The following is an 18,358-nucleotide window of genomic DNA, read 5'->3' as shown; positions in this document are numbered from 1 at the left end:
CACATGGTTGGCCTTTCTGGTATGGCCAGACCCCTCCTGAGCCATCTTGTTAGCATAAACTAGCAGGGCCCACCATAAATAACTCCTATCATTTGGGAAATGACAAAGATTTAGAAGTGACTTCCCAGGAGTTGGGGACAAAGGCTAGACAATTGTATATTACACACACAGCAATCCTACTCTTAGACATATAATACCCTAGAGCAGTAGTCCCCAACCTTTTTGGCACCAGGGACCAGTTTCATGGAAGACAATTTTTCCATGGGGTGTGGGTAGCATGGAGCTCAGGCGTGATGCGAGCAATGGGGGGCACCTGTAAATACAGATGGCACTTAGCTCACCTGCCTGCCGCTCACCTCCTGCTGTGAGCCCCTCTTCCTAAATTTCATGGAAGACAATTTTTCCACGGATAGGGGGTGGGATAGGGGTGCCGCAGAGCTCTGCAGAGGGTCCCTAACAGGCTGCAGACCAGTATTGGTCTGCGACCCAGGGGTTGGGGACTGCAGCCCTAGAGAGTAAAAGCTTATGTGCACACAAACATCTGTGTACAAACGTTCATACGGTTCATAATCACCCTAAACTATAACCCAAATGACCTTCAATGGGTAAGTGAATAAACTGTAGTATATCCATACGGTAGAATACTACTCAGCAATAAAAAAGGAATGAAGTACTGATTCCCACAAGATGGATGAAAATTAACTACATTTTGCTAAGCAGAAGGCTACACATTATGACTCTTTGGAAAAGGGAAAACTAAAAGGACAGAGAACAGATCAGTGATAGTTGGGAGTTGTTGGGGGTGGGAGGAGGTGTTTACCTATAAAGGGCCAGCACAAGGGAATTTCTGGAAGGGCTGAAATGTTCTGTGTAGTATCATGTTGGTGGATATGTGACATTTGTCAAAACCCACAGAACTGTATACCAGATAAACTGAATTTTAATATATGTAAATTTAAAAATCAACCAGGATATGTGGGGGAGGACAGAATGTAGACTATAACAGATGAATCTAACCATATTACAAATGAATCACATAATCACAACAAAGGGGATAGGAAAGAAACTAATGTAATTTTGAATCTAAGGACCTAAATAACTTTGAAAACGTCTTTTGACATAATACTGAAAAGATGCCAGGGGCCCTCTTGGCGCAGTGGGCAGGCATCGGTCTCATAAAACTGAAAAGATAAAGACAAAAAGAACGGTACACAAGCACTATACTCTAGGTGGTAAGTTTGTTTCTCACAGGGGTATAGAGGTCAACAGTTCTGACACTACTTGGTTTGTATATTAGTTTGCATAATTTATAAGTAAGTTTGTTTCTAATGACAGCCAGGCTTCTCACTGTTAAAGAAAAGACATTATAAATATTAAGAGCAAAAGCTAGAAAGAGCCCTGTGGAGCTCAACTAGCGTTGAATTGGTAGCAATATAGGCTTACAGTTTTCCTTTAAAATAGTTTTACACAGATATATACAGAAATACATGTAAATGCATGTATTTGCATGAGTAAGTACAGTTGACCCTCTATGCCCTGGTGTTCCACATCTGTGAATGTAACCAACCATGGATTGAAAATATTTTTTTAAAAAAACCCAATAAAACATAATGATAAAATACAGTATAACTATTTACATAGCATTTATATACTGTATTAGGTATTATAAGTAATCTAGAGATGATTTAAAGTATATAGGAGGAGACATACGTAGGTTATATGCAAATACTGTACCATTTTATATAAGGCATACATGACCAGGGAACATAAGGGGCATAAGATTTTGGTGTCCATGGGGGTCCTGGAAACCAATCTCCCCACAGACACTGAGGGATGACCGTATGCATATATTTCCTATTGTGTCCACTGACACGGACTAGAGGCAGTGACACTCTAGTAACAATAAGTACACAGCACCTGTATCTTTGTTTCTAAATACTTTTCTCCAATAAAAGAAACAATGGTTCCCCCAAGAAGTGGTTGACTCCATGACTGGGGCAGGGAAAATACACGATGAGCTTCGATTATCTCATGGTGTCAGAAAGTAAAGAAATGCTAAAAAACAAAAAACAAAAAAAACCCACCAAGAACAGGACATATCAAAAGAACACAAGAGCCAATCTGAAAGAGCTTCCAATGGCCCAAACTGGAACAAGCCAAGTGCAAAATAATGACAGCATGGGGTCATAACTCAAAGAACAAATACACATTAGTGCACACTAATAGAAATAAGCAGCTGAATAAAAAAGTAAATGGGGAAGAAGGGACAACTTTTCCTTATAGTATTCTAATAAAAAACAGAAGAAATTAGGGAACTAGAAAATTACCATCAGAACACAGCAGTGATAATTGTCATCGAAAATCAGTCGGCAAGAATTTAGTAGAAACAGGGTATCTGCATAGCCTCAAAGTGCCCCAAATATTTAGTAATTATGGAGGAAAAAATAGTAACGAATACAGGCAGACACCACTTTAACCAAGTAATCAAGGTTAACATCACCAATAAAAATTATCGGTATCATACGCACTGAGAAGGGCACATCGCCTCTGCAGCAGCCTTCCCCAAAATGCCTAACCTCAACTTCATATAAGAAAACATCCGATACACCCAAATAGAAGAATATTAAATATTAAGGTCACGAAAGGAAGGAAAGACTGAGGAACTATCACAGACTAGAGGATACTAAGGAAACATGGTAACAAAATACAACGTGGGATCCAGGAACAGCAAAGAACGTTAGCAAAATCACTGGTGAATTATGAACAAATTCAGTAGTTTGGGTAAGAGTACTACAACCAAGATTAATTTGTTAGTTTTGATCAATGTTCTATAATAATGTAAGACAACAAAAGGAGAAGCTAAGCAAAGAGTATGGGAACTCATGATTTTTGTAACTTTTGCAAATCTAAAATTATCTCAAAATTAAAAGATTAAAAAACAGGATAATCTTTAGGTTTTAATTACTAGGTGTCAGAATGCTGAGTTTGGTTCAAGTGTGGTGAACTGGAAAAGGCACCAGATCAGTTCTTCCCATCCCTGCCAGTCGTGTTAAACCTTAAGAGAATCACACAATCTCTCTGAACCTCAGGTTCCTCTACATCCATCCACCTCAAGGGTTACCTAAGGATTCAATGACAAAGGTTGTCAAAGTTGTACAGAAGCAATATGCTCATGCACAATACAACCATTAATCCTGTATGTTTAAGCCTAAGAGAAAACCATATTAAGGAGAAATTTTCCAAGAATAAACTTGAGATAAAAATACCACATACTGAAGCAAGGTAATAGCAGAAAGTCTAAGACTGTGGTCCACAACCCCCAGGGACGGAGGACCCGTACCTGTTAGGAACCAGGCCACACAGCATGAGGTCAGTAGGGCAGGTGAGGGAAGCTTCATCTGTGTTTACAGCCCCTCCACATCACCACATAAGCTCCGCCTGCTGTCAGAGCAGCTGCGGCACTAGATTCTCATAGGAGCACAAACCCCACTGGAAACTGCACATGTGAGCGATGTAGGCTGCATGCTGCTTACGAAAATCAAATGTCTGATGATCTGAGGTGGAGCTGAGGCAGTGATGATGCTAGCACTGGGGAGTGGCTGCAAATACAGATTATCATTGCGAGAGGTTTGACTGTACAATACATGTACTGAGCTTGAATGATCCTGAAACACCCCCCCCCTTGTCCCTGGAAAAACTGTCTTCCATGAAACTGGTCCCTGGTGCCAAACAGGTTGGGGACCGCTGGTCTAAGAGAAATTATGCCCTTCAGCAAAAGAGGAAAGGTTAAAAACAAACAAACAAAACCAGTGAGGTCTCTATCAGGGTACAGAAAGTGCAAGAAAGTGGAATGAGCAAAGTAGAGCAACTGATTCTTCTGTGCCTCTTCCCTCCCTCACTGCTACCTAAAATCGCACAGCCAAGGTAGGCAAACCATATCAAGGAAGAGGGAAAACACTGGTGTGCTTGGCATCATTAAGGAACTGGGTGCAGACTTAGTATTAATATATAAGACAACCAGGAACTGGGGCAGGAATTACATTTTCCAAAAACTTCACTACTAAAACTAACAAGTCTGAATTAAAAACTATCATCTCTGAAGAAATCTTTTGGTCTTTCAAGTTTATTGTGATTTTAGAATGACTAGGATAGAAGCTGCCCATCACTTCTCATCACAAAACTAAAAACAAACTAACCAAAGGTCTGATCTTATCTACACTGCTAAATAGCCACTGGCAATATGAGGAGAAAAAGGGAGTTTCTGGTCCCACTTTTAATAAATAGCAGAGGCATATTTTTTCAAGTTTATTTTATTAACAAAAAGTGCAAACTACTTTGAACAAAAGTAAACTATGAATCATGGCATTCAGGCAAGATATTAGACATGGAAAAGTAAACAATATTCATTAAGTAAAATATAATAGATGAAGTATCTCTCACATGTATATATAATTATTCATGCTTTTTCAATAGTCTCTTAGTCAACTTTCAGTGTCATTTTCACAGATATATAGCAGCTCAAACACAAATGCAGGAGCACAATAGCAAAGCTTGGCAATTATTTTGGGCTAATTATGAGTATGAAAGAAAATCTTATATCAACATTTCACTTTGCTGTAAGTCATTGTGCAGTATGTATGAATCCTTGAGTGTATTGACACTGAAATCAATGTCCAGCTAATGAAAATAAAGAAGAGAGTTTGAAAATGTTCATTGCACTATAGTTATATAATAAGAGGCAGAAAAAAAATGAAATATTTTTACATAATCTTACATGTGTCCACATGACGAGGAACATAACCAATCCACATTAACTTATTCAAAATTACATTTGCAAAAATCACACAACAGAGAGATCATGTGCCATTAAAAAGTGTGCCTGTACTTGAACAAGTGAGAAAAGATGTATTTTAGTTTGTCAACATACTCCAAAAAGGAGATTCAGTCTAGTGTTACTTCAGTTATTCACACAAAATGTCTATGGGACAGAATCTGTACACAAATAATTGCTCCATTCATTAATCTACAGACACTAATGAAACTATAACTATGATTACAACGCTGATATAAAGGTGGTCATTTAAACACAACCCAGTGTCTAGCCGAACACAGAAGAGCACCAATGCTGAGCAGGTTACTGAGTGCATGCACTGTGTGTAGGAACATTTTCTGGCAGTTAGTTGGCCTTCTGTTGTAGCAGACAAACTGCCTTTTGTGAATATACAAGTTTGCTAAATTAATTGAGGACTATATTGTTAGTTCATTACATTACAAAGAACTCTTCCCACTCTATTAACTTTTCCCCCATGTACTACTGTCTTATACTAGAATTGTGCTACTTTCTTATAGTTTCCAAATTACCATTTCAGGTAGAGATAAGGAAAAAATAAGACCAAATCTGATTATCTGACTGATGACAAATTTGAGCACCAACTACAGCAAAATTCAGGATCAAGGTTATCTTGCAAGTCAGTTCTCTTGATTTGGCAATTACCTTCCACTGTTTTCATCAGCATTGAAGCCGAGATCTTCAGGGCCTATTTGTTCACCATCAGGAAAACTGGAATGTGTATCTAAGATAGAAAATAAAAAGATAAAACTTTTACAATTTATTTTTTTAACAAACTCTTCTGACCAAGCCAAAACCTTTTGAAATTTAAAAGCACATAATATAGTAAGAAGAATATTTTCCTTCCCAAGTCTTTAAATGATCTTTAAATGTGTTATTTAAGTGATAAAGATGTGCTGGGTTGTGAACAAATCTCTGACTTCAGATAATTTGTGATCTGAAGTCAGGTATAAGAAAACACAAAGGAAAAATAAAGGAGAAAAAAATGTATACGAGACACCCACAATGAGAAGATGAAAGGCATTGCTTCCACTTTGTCCTCCTAGGGACACTGTGGGAGCGGCTGAAGAAGGGAACAAGAAATAATGATATACACTCTCAAGACTTCAAGACACTGCAAATATAAAATACATTTCAAAGCCAATTAAATTGCACATGCAAAAACATCACTACAAAAATGCACCAGCACTCAAAATAATATGCCCAAAATTTGGATGTTTCTTTTAGAAGCAGAGGAAATTATTAAAGATGCCTTAATACTTACAGATCATCTAATGCTTGGCTCTGTTCTAAAAAAGATACTAGGCCACCAGGGAAATATATAAAACATAAAGCTAAAAATTAGCACAAGCCTGACAATTCTAGGAAATATTGCAGAGGGATGCTCAGATTATTAAGTTCTCTGGGTAAGTTTAAATGAATATTTCTCTAACTTCACAGTATATCCTTTTATTGTTTAATCTGTAAATTTTAGAAAACTGCTTCATAGTGGAATGGTTATGATATATCCATATGATAGATTATTAGGTTGCCATAAAAAATGAAGTTTATGAAATTTTAAATAAAATACATTTAATCGAAAAAATCAGAATACTAAACTATTTATAAAATACTTAGGTAAAAGAAATGCAAATAAAAACAGAAGCAAACAAGTGAAAATATTCACAGCAGGTTTCCCTTGCTAAGTTTTTTCCTAAGAATTTTTTGGGGGTAAGAGGAAGTAAAAATTGATGATTCCAAGGCTGGGCATGGAAATCCCAACACTGTAATCCCAGTACTTTGCAAGGCCAAGTTGGAAGGATCGCTTGAGGCCAGGAGTTGGAGACCAAACTGGGCAATATAGCAAGACTCCATCTCTATAAAAAATAAAAATAAAAAAACCAGGCATGGGGTGGTGCATGCCTATAGTCCCAGCTACTTGGAGGCTGAGGCAGGAGGATCCCTTGAGTCCAGGAGTTCAAGGTTGCAGTGATCTATGATTGTGTCACTGCACTGCAGCCTGGGTGGGTGACAGAGTGAAACTGTCTCTTAAAAAAAAATAAAAAATTTAAAAATTAAAAAAAATTGATGATTCTATAATCTACATGCATTTCTAAGACATCAGAAAAAGTCAGAGAAGGCTAAAAAAATCTCTGGGGATGGGGGCAGGAATCAAACATCTGAAATTGCCCCAGGGGCTGGCAAACATTTTCTACAAAGGATAGTAAATATTTAACTACTGCGGGCCACAAATGGCCTCTGTTGAAAATTTTTTTTTTGTTTTTTACAACTGTTTACAATGAACATAAAAGCCATTCTCAGGTCACTGGCTATATATAGAAGCAGGCTGTGGACCCTTTCCCTACCCAATAATTAGCACTCTCTAGGTGCTAACCAAGCCAAACATTACCTACCAAATTTTGTCAGTACTCACCATACAGTTTACCAAAGAATGCTGTCTCACAAATGACAATAATTACAAAAAAAAGAAGAAGCAGAAGAAGCAAAAGCAGCAGAGCGGAAGAAGTAGCAGCAGAACAACAACAAGAAAAAGCAGCAGCAGCGATGGTTTTATTAATCTGTGTAAAATGATATCATGTGTTGCACCTTCATCTGGGGGCTGTGCCATAAAAGAGTCGTTAAATCCGCCCACGTTGGTGTGCTCTTCCTGCTCCTCATTCTCAGTGTCACATTCAATGTCACTGTCGCTACTCATTCCTGGCAGGAAAGAAGAGAAGAACGTGTTTCTGAGAAGAAACCATTGTAAGTGAAAGGCAATGGATATATCCTTGTCTACCAAACTGAGATTCCTACTGAATTTTACATCAAATGCCAAGAATTCAACCTAAACACTAAACAAAGATGAAAGTAACCACACAAACCTCAATTCTCTTTAGCTAGTGATACTTAGAGCAGTGGTTTTATTTTTGTTCTTGAAGTTAAAAATTGCCCTTTCCACAGTACCTGCAAGTTATAATTTAAAACCAGTTTTAATTTCATGATACAGAGAACATTTTTTCCAAATCAAACCTTTTTTTCTAGAGTCATAAGAGATAGAAATAACCCTTTTAATCCTAGTTCAGTGTAGACATAATAATAGTCTCTAGCCTAAAACATAAAATTATATAGACACACATAGTACATGTGTATCAAAAATTATGGCCATTCTAGCAATAAATTCGTTTCTATCCTAGTTAGGCCTCTAATTTTTTATGTACAATAGTTGAATTTTAAAAGAAAAATTCTACAAAAGTATTTATTTCAGTAATATAGTGGTTAAGAAAACCTGAAAATCTTTCTGCTGCAAATCCTTATGATTAGCTAAAGTATAAATGTAAAATATTATTTTAATGGACAGCCACATTTAAAAGACAGAAGGGAAATCCACAGGTGTCAGAAACAAAGAAGGATACTTCTACTAGTGGGTCAGATGCTACAGGTACCCTGGAGAACCTGGTGTAAAGATTTTAACACTGCATTGGGGATATAGAAATGAATATACCATAGAACAGGAGTTGAAACTGAGACTAAAACTCCATACCCTGCATAAAGCTAAAATTCTCCCCTGCTTTATTTTTAAAATTACAGACAGGGTCTTGTTCTGTCCTCTAGGCTGGAGTACAGTGGCATAATCATAGCTCAATGTAACCCCAAACTCCTGGGCTCAAGTGATCCTCCAGCCTCAGCCTCCCAAGTAGCTGGGATTGCAGGCTCGTGTCCCCATGCCTATTTTATTTTATTTTTTTCCATTTTTTGTAGGGAGGAGGTCTTGCTATGTTGCCCAAGCTGACCTTGAACCTCTGGCCTCAAGTGATCCTTTTGCCTTGGCTTCCCAGAATGCTGGGATTACAGGGATGAGCCACTGTACCTGGCCCTAAAATTCTTATTGAAACAATACAAAAAATCTGCCTAGTGGCACAGGAAAAAAAGCAAAGAATTTTGTCTGTTTCTGCTGGGCTCTGTAGAAAGAGGAAAAAGTCTCACCTCAAAATTCAAAGTAAGGTCTGCATGCCAAATTTAGGTTTGGGATTTAAAGCTGAGGTTAAAATCTCAAGAAATTAACCTAAAAGTTATCAGGATCTAGTATTATTTGAATAAAGCAAATGTAAAATTCTCTCTGTAAGGAAAGTTCTAGTTAAGATGGAGTAAGCACATTCTACCCCGTCTTTCCCAATGAATGCAGCAATAAAACCAGGACAGATGCATGGCATAGCTATTTAAGGACTCTGAAAAGTAAATAGGAACAGGCATATTGGTGAAGCCAGAATTTGAAGTGCCAGCAAATTGGTAAATTAAAACAAGACCCACAGATTCATAAAATAATAATGAAAATATCTAGGATATAATCCAAAATTACTCAGCATATGCAGAACCAGAAAAGACAACCAACATTAATGCTGAGATGACACAGATGTTGGAATTATCTAACAAGGACTTTAAAGATGATATAAAAATGCTCACAAGCCAGGTGTGATAGTGCACACCTGATGTCCTATAGCTACTCAGGAGGCTGAGGCAGGAGGATCACTTAAACCTAGAAGTTCGAATTCACCCTAGGCAACATAGTGAGATCTCTATCTCAAAAAACAAAAAAAAGAAGAAGAAGAAAGAAAAAAATGGTCATAAACATTCTTGACACATACAAAATACTCCTCTAATACTCCACATTACAGACAGATTACAAGAATTTTCATGGGGCCAGGGAGTCTCAAAAAGCTGTACTTTGTTCCTTCAGATCCTCATGCATGCTAAAAAAAATAAATAAAATAATAAATAAAAATACATTTTAAAAAAGCTGTACTTTGGCAAACAATTCACAAGAACCAAGAATACGCAGATACACAAACTGAAGGATAACACTAACAGAATTTTTCATAAAATGGAACAATAACCTATAAAAGATTACACAATTCTGTTTAACTTGAAAAAAGAAAAGGCAGATTTTAAAAATAATTAAATAGATTCTCTAGAAATGAAAGATACAGGCACTAAAATTAAAATATTAATAGATGGTTTAGACAAAGTTGAAAAAGATTAATTGTATAGCTGAGAAAACTGAGAATGCGAAAGAAAAAAATGAGATGAAAATTATAAAAAAGAGATTAAGAAACAAGGGGATAAAAGGCAATGGTCAAAATTATATCAGACTGCCATAGAGATAGCAAAATTAACAAAGGAGAGACACTATGTTAAGAGAGAAAGGCTGAGAATTTTCTACGATTAGTAAAAAATATTTTGGATTGAATAAAAACAAAAATACAATTTATCAAAATTTGTGGGATGTGGTTATAGCAGTGCTTAAAGGTAAATTTATAGCATTAAAATGCTTATATTAGAAAGGAAAAGGCCTCAAATCAATAATCTAAGCTTCTACTTTAAGAAACTGTAATAGAAAAAGAGCAAATTAAACCCAAAGCAAATAGAAAGAAGGAAATAACAGGCCAGACACCATGGATCACGCCTGTAATCCTAACACTCTGGGAGTCTGAGGCAGGAGGATCACTTGAGCTCAGGAGTTCGAGACCAGCCTGAGCAAAAGCGCGAGACCCCATCTCTACTGAAAAACAAAAACAAAAACAAAAAACAGAAAAATTAGCCAGGCGAGGTGGCATATGCCTATAGTCCCAGCTACTTGGGAGGCTGAGGCAGGAGGACTGCCTGAGCCCAGGAGTTTGAGGTTGCAGTGAGCTATGATGACACCACTGTACTCTAGCCCAGGCAACAGAGCAAGACTGTCTCAAAAAAATAAAAGAAGGAAATAATAACAGAAATAAACAAAATCAGCAGAAAAATAACAGAAAAAACCACAATGAACAAAAAGGTAGTTCTCTGAAAAGACCAACAAAATTGAAAAACCTCTAGGTAGACTAAGAAAAAAGAGAGCAAGCAAAACTTCCATTATCAGGAATGAAAGAGGGGACATCACTATAGATTCTATAGACATTAAAAGCATAATAAGGAAATAGTATAAACAATTGTTTACTCACAAAATCAAGAACACAGATGAAATGAACAAATTCTTTGATACACAAACTACCAAAGCTCATTCAGGGAAAAATAGATAACATGAATAGGTATTTTAACTCTTAAAGAAAAAGAATTTGTAGTTTAAAAAAAGCTTCCAACAAAGGACACTGTAGCCCCATTATGACTTTACTGGTGAATTTTTCCACTTCTGTTTTAGGAACAGTTTGGGCAGCATTATTTCTGCCTTAAATATTTAGGAGACATAGGCTGAATATATAGATAGTTCTGAAATCTTCTCCATCTTCAGCAAAGAAAAAAAAAACTTTCCTGCTCTAAAGAGTGAAGAGCAACACTTTTCATTAAGAGACCAAAACCAGCTACTTCTGTGAAATGTCACCTCCACCTTGTGGCCCCACATGGAACTATCCTCAGTGTAGCTGAAAACAAAGCATGTTTGAGTTCTTGAACTTCTGGGTACAAATTTGACCTCTTGGAATTAGAGTTTCTGAATTCCTGACAAATAATAATACTCAGGATTAAAAAACAATGAATTAGAATTCTCTGACATTCTTAGGAATTCCCAAAATCTAAGTTATTCTTTTTTTTAAAGTTATTCTTTAAATACTTTTTCAAACTCTATTCATTACACGAATATCTTTAAAAATTATTTAATATTTATAAAAACTGTGGCCAGGCATGGTGGCTCACATCTGTAATCCTAGTACTTTGGGAGGCCAAGGTGGGAAGATCACTTGAGCTCCGGAGTTTGAGACCAGCCTCAGCAACACAGAGAGAGCCTGTCTCTACAAAAAGCAAAAAAACTTAGCTGGGCATGGTGGCATATGCCTATAATCTCTGCTACTCAGGAAGCTGAGACAGCAGGATCACAGGAGCCCAGGAGTTTGGGGTTGCGGTGAGATATGATGAAACCACTGCACTGTAGCCCAGGGAAAAGAGTGAGACCCTGTCTCAAAAGAAAAAAAGAAAGAACTGTGGCATATAGTGAATATTCAAACGCTGGACCTCCTATGGGCATTATTGGGTAGTGTTTGAATAATGTAACATTTAGAACTCTTAGCGAGGTTTATACTAATGCATAGAATTACATGTCTAAAATGCCAATTTAAGGACTTATTTGCTTTAAAAACTTATTTCTTAGAACATCACTCACAGAATTTTTGTCAAGTATACTAAACGTATTAATATTTATTTACTTAGCAGCGCACAGGGCCATGAACAAATAAAATGGCAACAGCTATAATCAGGACTGATTTGTGATCACTTCTCTCCAAGGAGCTCCTGTTGACCCTTAACCTCTGAATCTAGGTATCAGTGTTTCCAGTTTTTATTTGCAACTTTCCATAAGTGGATTCCTTCAAATCAGTAATGTTTTCTGTGCTGATTGTTAAAATTAATTCTAACAGGATAATTAGAATAGTTTTTTCCATTTATCAAATTTCTTGACTAATTTTTCTTAAGATTTAGGAAAGCATATATTTCCCAAGAAATGCTAGGAAGGAATTCCTGCATGAAAATACCACTTGGTCTTTTATCAAATATTAAGATCTGGAAGTTTCCTACCTTTGTGAATATAATGAAAAAGACAAGTTGCCGGCAGTCATTGATGGCAATTACAAGATACCATTAATTGTAAGATGCTTCAGAGATGTTATGCAAAAGAAATCTGTTTCTATCTCAGAGTAAAATTTAAAATATGCTATTTCTATAACAATCCCCTACCATATTTTTGGAGCATCCACTATATGCTCAGTCAAGCTAACTTTCATGTTATAACTCCCTTAAACAAGTTACACAACTTTTGGATGCTTGGAAAATACATTAACCACCTGGTACAGCAGACACTTTATTCAGTAATAAGTCACCTGCCTTTTCCTTTCTAAAAGAACCTCAACATTGTTCAGGTATTTTCTCTCCTCCACATGGCCATGTGGAACAAGCGGTGGTGGGTAGGGGCGGGCGGGGGAGAAGGGTACCAAATGACTGGAATTGCCAATTTTCTTTTCTTTGCCAGTGATTGATGAGATGTAAGAGGAAGTTGGGAAGTTGTTGAGGTGCTCTCTGAGAGGTTTTCCTGGTTGGTAAACAGAGATATAGAAAATAAAATAATCCTTTCCTACTCCCAGAATGTTGTTCTGACTCCATATGAAGTCTGGAACTGCAGCAACCATCTTACCACTCTGAGGGGAACTAAGCCAACTCACTGAGAATAGGAGAGCAACAGATTGGGTTAAAAAACAAAGTTCTTGATGACACAGAGCAGCTACATTTTCTAATCCTGAAACTGCCCTACTTAGGTGTGCCTTCTTGTTATTGGGAGGCTTCTTGTTAATATAAGAGAGTCAATTTTCCTTATTATTTAAGTCAGTTGATGTATTTTTTGATAACATTTGTTAAAAGCATATTAATAGATAATCCTAAAGAGATCAGCAATGGCAAACTGTCAGAATTTTCATTCCTCTAAAACAGGCTGCCAGCAAGGATTTTAATAAGCATGCCAAAGCTCTTTTCTGGGATGGGTGTTTTGAGTACTAGTGACTTAACTGAAAGCGGTCTGTGCCACTTAAGCAGGAACTAAGAGTAAAGTATCCAGTTCTACACAGAAGAAACAAATTGTCCTATCTACACAGTTCTGCAGGTTATCAATCAGAAAAAAAAAAATCAAGCTTTTTAGCAACAGGCCATTAAACCAGTTGTCCCCTATGTTCTCAGTTAAAAAGGAAAATGCCTATTCACGACTGTCATGTCTAAGAAAAAAGTTACATTTTAATTGATGTTTAAAAGCAATTGTGAGAACACTTCAGTAGTCCCAAAATTCCCAGCCAGTACCACAATGACTTAAAAGTTTCTTGAGAATGCCTTCCCTCTGAGAGAGAAACACAGTGATTTTACACAAAATGTCTCCTCTGTATGTATTCAGCTCAAATAAAGAGCCTTGTTTCTACTAAGCACAGATACAAATCCACGCAACTGTTTACCAAGGCTTACAGGTAGGTGTGAAAAATAAAGCTTTCCTGAGAACTGGCTCCTGCTGATGATAGAACATTACCCAGTGCAGTGAGCAAGGTCCCATTCTCCTCTACAAACAAAGCCGATTCCAAGAAACACAGAGCTCCTTTTGTCTATTGTACGCTCTTCTCTCAGCCTCATCAGTTAGTGTCCTTCTCATGGCCTATCCTGGCACTCTGGTGGTAAACAAACAGTTTAGGTACCAACAAACTGCAAGGGTGTACTTGTGTCACTGTTGATTTGCATGTTTACAGCAACTCTTCTTACTGAGTTCTAGGTGCTCACCACAACACTCCATATATAAAGTGTGTTACTGTATTAACACCGACCTTAGCTCTAAACCCCACCTGAATAATTCTATACTTTTAAAAACCTGGAAGGTGCACTGCCGATCCTAAATGTGGCCAAGCAAATGCTTTTTTCCAGTTTAGGATAAACTGTCAATTAGCTTTAAATAAATTAAACTGATGTCAAAAACTTTTATTGTTTTTCATGCTAACTAGCTATTTTACATAGAAAAATTCATAAGTTAATATGAATTTATGAGTTGGAGGCTGAAATTAGTAAGTAAAAATATCATCACTCACCTAAATTATGTAACACGCTTTCCACCAGTTTTACTGCTAATTCCACACCCCATTCCCATTTCCACTCCCCAAATCCATTCTCCACAATGCAGCTAGAGTAGGAATGTAAAACCATAATTTTATTGTCATTTCTTGCTTAGATTCCATTCAAAAGACAAAGTCCATATTCTAGCTAGGGCATAAATGTAACTCTTCATGATCTGACCTCTGCCTGCCCTTACTCTGGCCTCATCTTTTGCCAACCTTCACCTGGCTAACTCCTACTTATCCCTTAGGATGATTGTTCCAAGGGTAGACTTGAGTCTAGGTTAGTAGAGAGGTGACTGGGTTAGCAGCATTGGCTCTGGGTTCAAATTCCACCCCTTCCAATTACTAACTCTGACTTTGGGTGAGGTAAGTTACATCTCTAGGCCTCAGCTTACTCACCTGTAAAACCAGAATAACAAAAGTAACTATTATGTGGAGTTGCACTGAGAATAACACAATGCTGGCAGTCTTTAGCAGTCTCTGGTACATAGTGAGGACTTAGTAAATATTATCATCTATTATTATACATCTCTTCTTTGAGTTCCCTATACACCCTATCACAGCACTCATCACCCTATATTATAATTGGCTATTAACTAGTCTGTCTGACCCCTAACCAGTACTTTTCAATTGTTCTCTCTGACCCTGACCCCTCCCTACCATACATATCCCACATACCTGAGAGCTACAACTTGTTCCTATTAGTAACTGTGGCAAGTGATTCTTAAGGAGTGGTTATCCCTGATTGAGAGTTATGCAGTTCAACTAATGGTTCTTGACTGGAAATGATTTTGCCTCTCAGGGAACTTTTTTTTTTTACTTTTTTAAAATAATTTTTAAAAAATTTTTTGTAGAGACAGGCTCTTGCTCTTGTTCAGGCTGGTCTCGAACTCCTGACCTCAAGCAATCCTCTAGCCTTGGCCTCCGAAGGTGCTAGGATTACACTGAGCCACCGCGCCCAGCCCTCAGGGAACATTTGACAATGTCTAGAGACATTTTTGGTTGTTGTAACTGGGGGAAGCACTACTGGCATCTAGTGGTTAAAAACTGAGGATGCTGCTAAATATCCTACAATGTAGAGAACAGTTTCTCTATAATAAAGAATTCTGTGGCCCAAAATGACAATGGTGCCAAGGTGAAGAAACTCTGAACTAGACAATGAGTCCATGAATTACTTTATCACCAGCACTAAATGCAACAGCAGGCAAATTAGAAAAATTTCATAAATAACTGCATGAAAAAAATGAGCTGTAATTATAGTACATGCTATAAGAATTAAGCCACTACGATTTATAACCAGTATGTAAAAACACAGAGAAAGTAGCTAATCCCCGCAAGGCCCTTTCTATAAAGATTATCAATCATAACTTCTTTTCCTTAATGTTTTAACAATCAACACATCACTTTCAAAATCCTTTCCATTTACTCTCTTCTAACTGAAATAATGCTGCCCACTACAGGAGCACCAGCTAAGAAAGAAGATCAAAACATTTAAGTTGTTCTTTAAGTGAAAAACCTGAAAATGCCACCACCCACCCAAACCCTCCACAGGGCAGCCAGAAGTAGATGCTGGCACCTCTATATATGCTTTGAGCTGTAATTCATCAATCAGTGAAATTCAAATGAGTGCAGAGGTAGAAGGTGGCAGAGTTTCACTGAGAAATGAAAAAAATTTCAATGTCAAAAATAATTTAAAAAGCTGACGTTCTTTTCTGCTAACATATAAAGGACTCAGCAAGGGCAATACACACATCATTGTTTCAAGCATCTTCTGTTACCCCAAATTACTAAATGTCTTCTATGCTTTTAAATAAACAATCATGAACTTGGAAGAGTATGTAGAAGAAATACCGGAAAGTGTAAGTGAGAATAAGTTGGCAGAGTTGAGGTTGGTCACCATAAGGGATTTTAAAAATGGTTAAAACTTAGAATGCTTTTTTAAGAAGAAAAAAGCAATCTACAGACTAATAAAGGCTGACTTTAAAAGATGAAGACTTAACACTTAATATTCTAATTCGCTGTTTTGGGCCATATCTTCCCAATAAGACTGTGAACATATCCAATTCATTTTTGCACATCTAGCAAAAATTTAATGCTTGGCATATGGATGGCTTAATGTATTTATTGACTGAACAGATGAACTATCTGCAGATTTTCCCCTGCTTAAATGCCTTCTGTAGTAAGACATGTCCTTTTATGTAGTAAATTATCCATTTTGCATTTCTCTGTGCTTAATATCCTAGTAAATCAAATCCAATGGCACAACAAATAATATGTTCAGATCAAGTATGTTGGATAGCAGATCTCAGAAACATTTTTACTAAACCAACCACCTATGACCCCCCCCTTCCCACCACCACCAAAAAGGGTTAGTATTCCCACCTCCTGCCTAATTATAACTTTATTATTCCTTACCTTCCTCAGGGGCAGCTGAAGCTCCTTCGGGTAATACAGGCTGTAACTCCCCAGTTTCAGAATTATTTTCCAAATCAGTCATCTGCATTCCTTCCAGATGACCTCCTTTAGCATTAGCCCTCAAAGAGGAGAAAACAACTTGGTATTTTTATATAACTACTAAGTGACACAATAATAATCTATATTTTCCTTTGCTAGAACTGAGCATCAAACTGCATAGGCTGTATGCATTGGTGTTTAATACCAAATTTCAAATTTTATCTTAAAATATTTCTCTAAAGATTCACAATAATAAATTGTAAAATGATGGACTATATCAATGTCAATATCCTGGTTTTGATATTGTACTGTAGTTTTGCACAGTGTTATCATGAGGGGAAACAGGTAAGGTACACGAGATCTCTCTGTACTATTTCTTACAACTATGTGTGAATCTATAATTATTTCAATAAAAATTTCAGTTAAAATAAATATAAATAGAGGTTCTAAATACTATGTTCTAATAGGGAAGATTTTTGAGATATATTATTAAGAAAACAAAATACATCTTTTGTATTAAAAAAGCTACATAGTCACAGTTGCTTAAATATACATAAAAATTGAGAAGATACGGCATACACAAAAAATTAAGAGCAGCATGAATATGTGTGGGCAGGGGTTGGAAAAATAGGCAGATAAGAGATAAGGATGGAGAATTTTTCACTTAATATTTTTTTCCTTCCATTTTGAACCATTTATCATTAGTATTTAAACTTTTTGTTTACATTACTTTAAATCAGGCAAGGAAAAAAAAAATGACACAAGCAGTATAGTATCCACATGAACAAGGCTGGCAGATTCAATCAATTCTAAAATGAGGATTACAGCTAAGAGCTGCAGTTATTTGTACAGGATTTTACACTCTAGGAAAAAAAAATCTATGTTCATATACATTTAATTTTTATGATTAAAGTCAGATGTAAATATCTCTATAACAAAATATAAAAGTTAGCTGCAGCTCTAATTTAAAAGGAACATGTATATCAGGCTTAGTAATAGGAAAATCAAGGCAATCTCCAGTGATTTTTTTTCTAACACCTTTCTACTGCTGAAATTTGAGCCACAACAGAAAAGTAAACCATCACCTGTTCTTTTACATTTGGTAATGAGCCAGACCTTGAAACTATATAAAATTAAGTAAACTTAAGGGATTGTAATCTTTCTCTAAATTTAGTTCAAAGTTCTTTTCAAAGTCTCCACGGTAAAACTATTCTACTGCTTAAATTTAGAAATGCATTTCCTATCCATAAAATAGATCAGCAGATGGATATTAATGGCTCATCTAGCACATCCATAGACAATACATTCTGTAATCACCCTACCTTTCAAATAAATAGAAGTTTAATTGCCATGGCTGGGATTTGAGTTTATGTTTCCTGGGATAGAGATAAATGTATCAACTACCATATATCCTTTTGGGAAATTTCAGTTATGACTTTTGAGGATACTTTTTCATAAGAGGAGAAAA

The 18,358-nt window shown here is 36.6% G+C and overlaps 1 protein-coding gene across 2 annotated transcripts in view; it reads right to left on the bottom strand.

Moving 5' to 3' along the window:
- The window catches only part of TRIM37 (tripartite motif containing 37), a 127,149-nt gene that overhangs the window by 6,933 nt on the left and 101,858 nt on the right, over window positions 1-18,358 (bottom strand). For both annotated transcript variants that reach the window (XM_045525642.1, XM_045525643.1), the window contains 3 exons: window positions 16,852-16,970; window positions 7,436-7,546; window positions 5,495-5,573 (listed from right to left, as the gene is read on the bottom strand). In XM_045525642.1, the coding sequence (XP_045381598.1) occupies window positions 5,495-5,573; window positions 7,436-7,546; window positions 16,852-16,970 (309 nt within the window). The remainder of the gene's footprint in view (window positions 1-5,494; window positions 5,574-7,435; window positions 7,547-16,851; window positions 16,971-18,358) is intronic.

This window comes from Lemur catta, chromosome 15 (assembly GCF_020740605.2).
Source record: "Lemur catta isolate mLemCat1 chromosome 15, mLemCat1.pri, whole genome shotgun sequence".
Lineage (NCBI taxonomy): Eukaryota > Metazoa > Chordata > Mammalia > Primates > Lemuridae > Lemur > Lemur catta.
The sequence above is the reverse complement of the archived record's forward strand: the minus strand, read 5'-3'. Positions and strand labels throughout refer to the sequence as shown.